General features: G+C 34.0%; 1 protein-coding gene across 1 annotated transcript in view; it reads right to left on the reverse strand.

The window, feature by feature from the left end:
• Nucleotides 1-211: 211 nt before the first annotated feature.
• Nucleotides 212-12,436, reverse strand: part of LOC139489367 (lysosomal alpha-mannosidase-like) — a 30,941-nt gene continuing 18,716 nt past the window's right edge. Inside the window, exons 16-27 of the mRNA XM_071275676.1 lie at nucleotides 11,612-11,744; nucleotides 10,304-10,368; nucleotides 8,868-9,086; nucleotides 8,215-8,330; nucleotides 7,481-7,582; nucleotides 5,848-5,935; nucleotides 3,650-3,736; nucleotides 3,276-3,366; nucleotides 2,820-2,965; nucleotides 1,655-1,825; nucleotides 1,096-1,204; nucleotides 212-455 (exon numbers count right to left, since the gene is read on the reverse strand). Coding sequence (XP_071131777.1) covers nucleotides 328-455; nucleotides 1,096-1,204; nucleotides 1,655-1,825; nucleotides 2,820-2,965; nucleotides 3,276-3,366; nucleotides 3,650-3,736; nucleotides 5,848-5,935; nucleotides 7,481-7,582; nucleotides 8,215-8,330; nucleotides 8,868-9,086; nucleotides 10,304-10,368; nucleotides 11,612-11,744 — 1,455 coding nt within the window. The 3' untranslated portion in view covers nucleotides 212-327. The remainder of the gene's footprint in view (nucleotides 456-1,095; nucleotides 1,205-1,654; nucleotides 1,826-2,819; nucleotides 2,966-3,275; nucleotides 3,367-3,649; nucleotides 3,737-5,847; nucleotides 5,936-7,480; nucleotides 7,583-8,214; nucleotides 8,331-8,867; nucleotides 9,087-10,303; nucleotides 10,369-11,611; nucleotides 11,745-12,436) is intronic.

The following is a 12,436-nucleotide window of genomic DNA, read 5'->3' on the forward strand; positions in this document are numbered from 1 at the left end:
AACTGATTATATTTTTTATTTATGTTACCAGTATAAATAGTCATTGATTAGATTCAGAGCTATATTGCTATATGAATCCAAGTTTTCTCCCAAGAGTATAAAAATGCATTTAATTCTATAATAACAAAATCAACATTATTTTCTACTGCTTTAATTATTGATGTTTAATCACTGTTTTCTAGTGACTGATGAAATAATGAAAGCTGATCACATATGAAATAATTTATTGATATAAAGAGTATTATCACAGGTTATATTGCACGTATCTATATCTATAGGGTTCATAAGTTTTCCTGAGTATGAATACTTTATTTAGTATAGAGATAATTAGCCATTAAAGTCTAAGATAAATGTTTTGATTTCCATTGGGTTCAAAGTTATCTGTGGTAACTTCCCCTTAGAATCAAGTTTCAGTTCTCTATAGATTTGTCTCTCATATGGAATGGTAGGCTCATCTATAAAATAAAGTTATATGTATACAATGTCAGGTATAACATAACTAGACGATCTAATGAGCCTAGGATTAGTTGTCACTTGTGTAACTGATACTATTGATGTATTAAAATCATTATATCTATGTTAAACTGTGTACCACTAAAGACATACATCTTAGATTACATCGACACGAACAAGAACCTTTATTATCTATTAGTGCAATTATCAAACATATTCAATTTTATTAAAAAAAAAATCCCATTCAAAAGAAATTATGTTAATATAGTAAAGCAGCCTCATAATATTTTTATCTCTTTAAAATGTTTTGTAATGGAAGCCATAATATAACCCTTAATTTGATATTTAAATCAACTTATATTGGGGTTAAAAAAGGACTCTCTTGTCTATAAAGGTATGTTTTGCAAGTTTTTACTGTCATACAAGTGAGAGGATTAGCTAGCTATAAAACCAGGTTTAATCCACCATTTTCTACATGAGGAAATGCCTGTACCAAATCTGTTGATTTCCATTTATTTGATTCACTTATGATTTGCCATTTGATAAGGAACTTTCTGATTTGAGCTTTCCTTTGAGTTTGATACTGTTTTGTTATTCTACTTTTTATAATTATAAGTTGACTTATAAGATACACATATATACCTCCACTTGGCATAACCCTCCACTGAAGTCTATTTAAATCTTTCAGCATCATGTTAGCTCCAAGTGTCATCTCAACAGCTCCAGTTATATTGAAGAAAGCAAACATTTGCTGAAAAAAATAATTTTAGTATTAGTAATTAATTAGTAGCTGTAATATCTACATCTAACATCTAACTAAAATCTACATTTAAAATTTAAAACCTTGTGCAAAATTCACAAACACTCCCATTTGGCAAAGCAAAAAATAAAATCTACAAATTGTGGAAAGGGAGACAATTCACACAAAAAACATTTCCAAAATTAATGAATTCCTAATTTCTTCTAAAATGATCCAGGACTTTGTTTTCTACAAGACGCCAACATCTTAGAGTAGTTACAAATGCAGAAATCTAGTTCAAATTTTATAAATGAATAAATCATGTTTTCAATCAGTAGGCATCAAAGGGATGGTTATTTTAGATATTTCATCTAATTTCCAATTTATTATAGCTAGATTCAGACCTATGGTAATAAGTTGGTTTATAGAGGGGAGGAATATGGTTGAGCTCAGACAACTTACCAGATCAACAATTGCTGGCTTGGACATTTCTTGATCTTCTCCATTCTCATAGAAATGTTCCAATCTGACTATAGCCTGCCTCAGACTGATAGGTGTTAATGGATTTGGGGGTATCATCTCTAGTGTTAAAATGTGGACATTCTCTGGAAGTAAAGTGCTCAGCCCAGAAACCTGTAAATTATATACATATTATAAAGATGGCAGCCTGTCTACAAATATCACTTTAAAAACAAGTTCTAGTACACATAAACTGAATTTGTGTTATACCAGTATGTCTTTTTATGTTTATTTTGTTGGGTTTGTTGGCAGCTGGTATTGTGTACTAGATTTTTGGTAATATATGTGATTGCCAAGGCCACAATGCCACCCTTTTTCGTTTTTTTTTACCTCCACAAATGAGACTTGGCATCCAATTTGTACAAATTCCAATGGTTGCCACATGTGGAGCAGGAACTACTTACACATTCACGAGCACATAAAATCACACCAAGGTTTTTAGTGGTTTTTGTGTTGTGCTGTCTATAGTTTTCTGTGTGATGTTTTGTACACCAGTGTATAATTTGAGTATAGTTTATATTTGTACTGAGTATAGTGTATATTAAACTGAGTATAGTGTATATAAAACTGAGTATAGTGTATATTAAACTGAGTATAGTTTATATTTAACAGAGTATAGTGTATATAAAACTGAGTATAGTGTATATTTAACAGAGTATAGAGTATATTAAACTGAGTATAGTGTATATTAAACTGAGTATAGTGTATATTAAACTGGTTATAGTGTACATCAAACTGAGTATAGTGTTTATTAAACTGAGTATTGTGTATATTAAATTGAGTAATGTATATCAAACTGAGTATAAGAGTATATTTAACTGAGTATAGTATATATTAAATTTTGTATAGTATATATTGAATTGTGTATAGTGTACACTAAACTGAGTATAGTGTATGTTGAACTGATTATACCTGTGAATCAAACTGAGTATACATATGTGTTAAACTGAAGATAATGTATCTCAAACTGAGTCTATATGTGTATTAAACTGAGTCTATCTGTGTATTAAACTGAGTATACCTGTGTATTAAACTGAGTATACCTGTGTATTAAACTGAGTATACCTGTGTGTTAAACTGAGTATACCTGTGTGTTAAACTAGTATACCTGAGTGTTAAACTGAGTATACCATTGTTCTCTGTCCATTGATACATTAGTTAACATTATCACAGGCTGTCTGTATAACCATAAACCAATCAATCTGTGCTGTCTAGCAGAGTTCTTTATAGTATCCAGCACTAAGTAATGTTTACCTGAAATTTTATCATGCCAAAAGTTACATACTTCCTTGCATTTATTTATGTTAAGAAATGTTCAAAGCAAATTTTCAATTGATAGATTGTATAAACTCTCAAGGGTTTGATACTAACAGCCACTCCCTGCCTTTCAACACCACTTTCATACATCATACAAGTGTGGTTTCTAATCATTTGACCTCTCATGCTAGCACCAGTTTCATTTTAGTTCATACCAGAATAAATAAACATAAATAGATATAGGTTTTGGTGACAAGGAAACTGATATATTACCTCTCTATTATTGGGGAGGAGTGTGATCATTTACCTCTTACAATCAGACCTTTCCCGTCAGCTCCAGTTTCATTTAATGGTTCACCAACCCCAAAACTATCATCATGTAACAAACGTCTATGTACCTGTAATACACAATTAAGAAATGACCATACAAATCTATAATAATTAAACTTGAGGTTCTTATAAGGAAGAATGAAGTTACAAATAATTATAAGTGTATAACTCGTGTAAAAGAACACCATTTAACTCTCAGCTGTCATCAGGCGTATTAAAAGGCTTTGTAAACTATTCAAATTTTATATGGTTACCTAGTGGAAAAAAAAACAATTGTGATTTTGTCTTCAAATTATTCCGTGGAAAAATATACTTCCAGTATAAAAAATTGCAAAGTGCAAAGATATTTACCATAAGTTCTATTTGTCCATCATTAACACTGCTACCTCCTTGTGACCTGTCTGTTAACACTGTAAACTGGGCATTTGGTGCTGGGTCCTACAAAAATAAAATCGACCATTAACACTACTGCCAAACCCCTTATTAAAAATATGACATACACTGATAAATATCCTACTACTGACTGAATTGTAGTTTTCAACTACAGAGTATGTCTGTCATTTATACATGCTTATCCCACCACTGAATTAAACCATGACACACCCTGATAAATATCCTGCTATTGACTGAATAGTTGTTTTCAGCTACATAGTATGTCTGCCATTACATACCTATCCCAACACTGAATTAAACCATGACAAATTCAGATAAATACACTACTATTGACTATATAGTAGTTACCAGCTCTATATTATATCTGTCTTTACATGCTTATCCCAACAGTTAATTAAACCCAAACTTAACCTGATAAATATCATACTACTGACTTGATAGAAGTTGCCAGCTACAGATTATATTAGTCACTACATGATTGTCAAACCCCTCAATTAAACACTGCAATATCCAGATTAATTACACCTTATGTAAGAATCCTGGGTTTTGTTTGGTTGATAGCCAGTGTATTTTTCACCAATTTACTGTTATCTAATGAATAATGTTCATTTTTTAAAGCTGCAGGGGAATATGCAAAAAGGATATGCCTTTTTTAACCTCTCTGCCGTGGTATTTGCCAAAATACTCTATCCGACTGGACGTGTAACATCACAATCATCAAAGTGTTTTTGAATGTTAACATTTGGTGTAATTAAACAGATATAGTATGTTCTTGAGAGGTATTTGCAAAAAATACCAGTCATTACACAACTGTCACATCCCTTAATTAAACCATGACATACTCTGATAAATATCCTACTATTGACTTGATAGTAGTTGCCAGCTACAGGCTCTGTCTGGTTAAGGTTCTGTCATTACATGTCTGTCCCACCCCATGGCATACCCTAATAAATATCCTGCTATTGACTGGATACTTGTTTTTAGCTACAGGCTCTGTCATTACAGGAGTGTCCCATCCCTTAATTAAACCATGACATACCCTGATAAATATTCTGTTGTTGACTGGATATTTGTTTCAACTACAGGCTCTGTCATTAAATGACTGTCCCACCCTTTAATTAAACCATGACTTACCCTGATAAATATCCTACTATTAACTGGATAGTAGTTGCTAGCTACACTCATTCATAACATGAGTGTCCTGTCCCTTAATTAAACCATGACATACCCTGATAAATATCCTACTATTGACTGAATACTAGTTTCCAGCTGTCTCACACCTTAATAAAACCATGACATACCCTGATAAATATCCTGCTATTGACTGGATAGTAGTTGCCAGCTACAGTCTCTGTCATTAAACAACTGTCACACCTTAACTTAACCATCCCGTCCTTTTATTAAACCATGACATTCCCTAATGAATATCCTTCTATTAACAGGATAGTAGTTGCTAGCTACAGAGTCATAATATGAGTGTCCCACCCCTTAATTAAATCCTGACATACCCTGATAAATATCCTACTATTGACTGGATAGTAGTTGCCAGCTACAGGTTCTGTGATTACATGACTGTCCCACCCCTTAATTAAACCCTGACATACCCTGATGAATATCCTACTATTAACTGGATAGTAGTTGCCAGCTACAGGCTCTGTCACATGACTATCCCACCCCTTAATAAAACCATGACATACCCTAATGTATATCCTACTATTTACTGGATAGTAGTTGCCAGCTACAGGCTCTGTCACATGACTATCCCACCCCTTAATTAAACCCTGACATACCCTGATAAATATCCTACTATTAACTGGATAGTAGTTGCCAGCTACAGGCTCTGTCACATGACTATCCCACCCCTTAATTAAACCATGACATACCCTGATAAATATCCTACTAGGATAGTAGTTGCCAGCTACAGGCTCTGTCACATGACTATCCCACCCCTTAATTAAACCCTGACGTACCCTGATAAATATCCTACTATTAACTGGATAGTAGTTGCTAGCTACAGGCTCTGTCACATGACTATCCCACCCCTTAATTAAACCCTGACATACCCTGATAAATATCCTACTATTAACTGGATAGTAGTTGCCAGCTACAGGCTCTGTCACATGACTATCCCACCCCTTATTTAAACCATGACATACCCTGATAAATATCCTACTATTAACTGGATAGTAGTTGCCAGCTACAGGCTCTGTCTGGTTCAGGTTCCATGTCTTTCTGTAGTTACGCCTGTAAAACAATAACAAGAGTGCACACGCTGAAATGTCTCGACTTCTATACTAATCATTGATATTATGTTGATAATCCTAAGTATAAAGCTAAGCTTTATTACAACTGTCACATAAACTTAACATTAACCAAGATAACTAAACAAAGACCAATGAACCTTGAAAAAGAGGTCCAGGTCAGATGAACCATGCCAGGCAGACAGGTACAGCTAACAATGCTTCTATACAACATATATAGTTGACACATTACTTATAGTTTAAGAAAAATAGACCAAAACACAAAAACTTAACACTGTGCAATGAACCGTGAAAATGAGGTCACGGTTAAATAAAACCTGCTCGACTGACATAAAGATCATAAAATATTTCCATACACCAAATATCGTTGACCTTTGGCATATAGCATTAGATAAAAAGACCAAAACTCAAAAACTTAACTTTGACCACTGAACCATGAAAATGAGGTCAAGGTCACATGACATCTGCCCGCTAGACATGTACACTTAACAATCATTCCATACAACAAATATAGTAGACCTATTGCATATGGTATGAGAAAAACAGACCAAAACACAAAAATTTAACTATAACCACTGAACCATGAAAATGAGGTCAAGGTCAGATGACACCTGCCAGTTGGACATGTACACCTTACAGTCCTTCCATACACCGAATATACTAGCCCTATTGCTTATAGTATCTGAGATATGGACTTGACCACCAAAACTTAACCTTGTTCACTGATCCATGAGATGAGGTTGAGGTCAAGTGAAAACTGTCTGACAGACACGAGGACCTTGCAAGGTACACACATATCAAATATAGTTATCCTATTACTTATAATAAGAGAGAATTCAACATTACAAAAAATTTGAACTTTTTTTTCAAGTGGTCACTGAACCATGAAAATGAGGTCAAGGACATTGGACATGTGACTGACGGATACTTCGTAACATGAAGCATCTATATACAAAGTATGAAGCATCCAGGTCTTCCACCTTCTAAAATATAAAGCTTTTAAGAAGTGAGCTAACGCCGCCGCCGGATCACTATCCCTATGTCAAGCTTTCTGCAACAAAAGTTGCAGGCTCGACAAAAATGATAAATTATGAATATAAAGATAATGAGGTATGGTATGAAGGCTATAAAGGAATGACAATATGTTAAACTATTCAAAGAGAAATAAATTAGTCAAATGATTTAGCTAATAAAATTACACAGTAAACAGTTTGACAAACCATAACCAGTTACAACCCTTAGACAACAGGCTTCTGGCTTGGGACATGCTCATAAACAACCATTAGACAACAGGCTTCTGGCTTGGGACATGCTCATAAAGAATGGACAGGCTCCACATGTTGGTGAGAGCGAAACTAACCTGGAATAAAGTCGTATTGTTTTTCATGTTAAAACTTCAGCATCTTCCACTGAGACAATTCCTGAACATGAAAATCTACTTACTTTCTTTCCTGTATTTCCCTACCATTAGCATCAGTATAAAATACACCACCATTTTTTAGACTTGGGGGGGGCTTTATTTACTTACTTTCTTTCCTGTATTTCCCTACCATTAGCATCAGTATAAAATACACCACCATTTTGTAGACTTGTGTCATATCTTGAAATAACCTCTTTTCCTGATTTGTCACTGTTGATAAACAATAAAATTCTAAATCAAAACATACAAAGTTTACTGTAACATAAAATAATGTCCCCATGAAATATTGTCTGTTTGACAAAATATCATTATTCATTAGGAAATAGTGTCATTGTCCAGGAGATTTTGTCAGCTCCTTCTGGACATTATTTCACAGTAAAATACTGCCCATTACTTTAATTTCTCATTGAAATTCTGTCCACATAAATATTTCTTAATTAAATGATGTCTTCTTTCATGATTCATATGCCATGACATTGTTTATGTTTCTGGAAATATCCTGGAATTATTTTTAAAATATTTAGTATGTGTATAACCATAAACTGTTATTAATTATGAATTCAAAAACATTTTAACGATATCCTTATTCAAAATATTATATATCTATAACCTCTCATTTAAGAGGCAAAATTTTATGAAGTATTGTCTCAATATACAACCTTGGATAACCTCCCTTTAACAATATACAATTTCATATGAAAATTGGTCCTTCTCTGGCATATATTTCATAGGTAGGAACAAAATTGCATGAAACAAAGACATGAATAATTGCCTTACGGTACAATCTTTCATAAGAAAAATATGTAACTTTATTTTATTTCCAATAGAGTGGAATGACTTACGATATGTCTATTGGTCCTACAGTCCATTCTACTTCTACATTGTTAGCATCCTTATATAATCTGAATACCTGGCTGGCCCATGGGAACACTTGGTGCACCTCTTGAACCAATTCACCCTAAAATAATCATCAACCTTTAAACAGTTTTTTAAATTATTGAGGGGAAACACTGCTTTCAAATAAAACACAAATTCTGAGCAGTCTTAGGCCTCTAATTTGCAAAAACATTGTTGAAAAATAAAGAAAAGAATAACAAAGGCACCATCACATCAATCAGCATACCTTTTTTCACAGAAGGCCAAACACTAGTTTCAATTGAACTTAAAAGCATTACATTTTTTCCAATAAAAATTAGAATGGTAACCGTTTATATATATTTTTCCTGTAAAGTCTTTAGTAGGTTACTGTGTATCCTGAAACTTTGTTTAGTTATTGTACAAAATCATCATTGTTCTTGCTTCTGATAAAATTTACCTGCACAATGTAAGCACTTTGAACCATTAAATTTACCTGCACAATGTAAGCACTTTGAACCATTAAATTTACCTGTACAATGTAAGCACTTTGAACCATTAAATTTACCTGTACAATGTAAGCACTTTGAACCATTAAATTTACCTGTACAATGTAAGAACTTTGAACCATTAAATTTACCTGTACAATGTAAGAACTTTGAACTATCATTGTCTTTGGCTCTGTTGCATTAGGACGGAAACAATAAGCTCCTGAGGCTCGGAACTCATCCTTGCTGTTATTTCCAGAGAAACCAAAATAATGCATCAATCTTTGATTTAATGGTATTTTCAGGGAAATCTGTAAATTTTCCATCTCTTTGACTTGTTTGGTAATATGATCAAAAGTGAGGGATACAAGCTGAAAGTAAAATACATAATTCTGCTGAAACCAGAATAAAACATCATTTCTTAAGATAATTTAATTGAGAATAAGTTTCTATTTAAGAGCCTAGAAATTACTGATTAATTGGTGTTTAAAGCCACTTTCAACACTCTTGGCTATTTCATGAGAGTCAGTTTTTATTGGTGTTTAAAGCCACTTTCAACACTCTTGGCTATTTCATGAGGGTCAGTTTTTATTGGTGTTTAAAGCCACTTTCAACACTCTTGGCTATTTCATGAGGGTCAGTTTTTATTGGTGTTTAAAGCCACTTTCAACACTCTTGGCTATTTCATAAGGGTCAGTTTTTATTGGTGTTTAAAGCCACTTTCAACACTCTTGGCTATTTCATGACGGTCAGTTTTTATTGGTGTTTAAAGCCACTTTCAACACTCTTGGCTATTTCATGAGGGTCAGTTTTTATTGGTGTTTAAAGCCACTTTCACCACTCTTGGCTATTTCATGAGGGTCAGTTTTTATTGGTGGAGCAAGCTGCAGTGCCCTGAGAGAACAGTGAGAACCTTGAGCCTGGGCAGGGAAGTTGATAATCTTAGTCAATTATAAATGGAGTCGAATACACCTGCCATGTGCAGGGATGAACTTACAGCCTCAGAAATGAATGAAAGAGAGTTTGAATAAAAAAACTGTAATCAACCAATCTTTGTCGAATAAAGGGTATACATTTGTTTGCACCTATCCTAATTCAGGAACCTGTTGTTCAATGGGTGCTGTATGTTGATGTCGTTCATAAGTGTTTCTAGTATCTTGTTTTTTTTATTTAGATTAGACCCTTGGTTTTCCTGTTTGAATGGTTTTACATAGTCATTTTTGGGGCCATTTATAGCTTGCTGTTTGGTGTGTGCCAAGGCTCCTTGTTGAAGGACGTACTTTGACCAATAATGGTTTACTTTTACAAATTGTGACTTGTATGGAGAGTTGTCTCATGGGCACTCCTACCATATCTTCATATATCTATGTATTATCTAATGATTACAATTAGATAGATAGAGTGTGTTGTCTTAAACAAGAGATAAATAAGAATATGTTAATGGAAAAGAAAATAATGAAAGTGTCTATTTTTTAACTTCCATCATTTATGTCCCTTTTTACCACAATATTTTATCAATTTTCTATGACTCACATAAGCCAAGTTGCCTCCTCCAAATCAATTCATTTTCTATAAGTTTAAACATTACCTTATTCTGCATAGTGAAATCTGCTGATGGAAAGGCTTTGAATGGTGTGTAGGAACTATTGTCACCTATAAATAAACACAGGCAGTTAACAATTTTATGTAATGTAACACTAAAGTTATCCATGAGTCAGTTACTCAACATTTTTTTGTACATATAGCTTTCATTTTAGTTTCCATAGGCAAAAGAATAATAATTTGATTTAAAAACAGTCAAAATGTATCAATTGCTAATAAATTTCTTCCTGATTTATTCCTTAGCTTTGGCCTTCTGAATCAACACTGTCTGTGAGCCTAAAGGGGAGATAACTCCTTACCTTTGCCCTTCTGAATCAACACTGTCTGTGAGCCTAAAGGGGAGATAACTCCTTACCTTTTCCCCTCTGAATCAACAGTCTGTGAGCCTAAAGGGAGACAACTCATTACCTTTGCCCTTCTGAATCAACACTGTCTGTGAGCCTAAAGGGGAGATAACTCCTTACCTTTGCCCTTCTGAATCAACACTGTATGTGAGCATCAAAGGAAAATAACTCCTCACCTTTGCCCTTCTAAATCTAAACTGTCTGTGAGCCTAAAGGGGAGATAACTCCTTACCTTTGTCCTTCTGAATCAACAGTCTGTGAGCCTAAAGGGAGACAACTCCTTACCTTTGCCCTTCTGAATCAGAACTGTCTGTGAGCCTAAAGGGGAGATAACTCCTTACCTTTTCCCCTCTGAATCAACAGTCTGTGAGCCTAAAGGGAGACAACTCATTACCTTTGCCCTTCTGAATCAACACTGTCTGTGAGCCTAAAGGGGAGATAACTCCTTACCTTTGCCCTTCTGAATCAACACTGTATGTGAGCATCAAAGGAAAATAACTCCTCACCTTTGCCCTTCTAAATCTAAACTGTCTGTGAGCCTAAAGGGGAGATAACTCCTTACCTTTGTCCTTCTGAATCAACAGTCTGTGAGCCTAAAGGGAGACAACTCCTTACCTTTGCCCTTCTGAATCAGAACTGTCTGTGAGCCTAAAGGGGAGATAACTCCTTACCTTTGCCCTTCTGAATCCACACTGTATGTTAGCCTCAAAGAGAGATAACTCCTTACCTTTGCCCTTCTGAATCAACACAGTCTGTGAACCTAAAGGAAAATAACTCCTTACCTTTGCCCTTCTAAATCTAAACTGTCTGTGAGCCTAAAGGGGAGATAACTCCTTACCTTTGCCCTTCTGAATCAACACTGTATGTGAGCCTCAAAGGAAAATAACTCCTTACCTTTGCCCTTTTAAATCTAAACTGTCTGTCAGCCTATAGGGGAGATAACTCCTTACCTTTGCCCTTCTGAATCCACACTGTCTGTAAGCCTAAAGGTGAGATACCAGTAAGCTGGAAAACTAATTCATTCTGAGCATAGGTGCCTTTTCTCTCTGGTATTTTCTTTGTTTCACTAGTCACAGGAATAACCTAAAACCAAAAGTAAAATCTGTATGATTTATTTGTTTAGTAATGACAAAATAAAATTAGATGTCCAAGTCGTGTATTTCATATATAAAACTGAACTTTGTAATCAATTCCCTGTTTATTTCCAAAATAGTTGGCATCACATGTACAGTGCATATACCCTACAAAATTGAAGATCACATCCATAATGCATATCCTCTTGTCAACTGTAATTGTAACGGTATCTCTGTACTGATTCTTACTTTTAAAACAATACAAGATACCAAACCTATATACTAGGCAATGTAAATTCAGAAATTATTGTGCGAGTTATTTTACAAAAACCTGATTTCAATTTATGCAATATTGGGAAAAATCCTGTTTAATTCATATAAAAAAATTTGATACTTTAAATTATTGTGATTATAACCCTGTGGCATTTTTCGCAATAATAAAAACATCACAATAATTTCTGAATTTACATTAACTCTTAGTGTTTGTATTAAAATTTTCAAAATATAGAAGTGTGAGAAGACTTTGAAAACAGGCTGAATATGTCGTGTTTATATTCTATAATTACTTGGTGATCAGGTAAACAATAAGGATTAGATGTTTGAAAGACATTGAAATCTCATAAAATATTAGAATTTTGCAATAATTACTTAGTGTTGGTATAATCATCATCAATAAGGTTATCTTACACTTTCAGTTTGGAG

This window comes from Mytilus edulis, chromosome 9, assembly GCF_963676685.1.
Source record: "Mytilus edulis chromosome 9, xbMytEdul2.2, whole genome shotgun sequence".
NCBI classification, from domain to species: domain Eukaryota; kingdom Metazoa; phylum Mollusca; class Bivalvia; order Mytilida; family Mytilidae; genus Mytilus; species Mytilus edulis.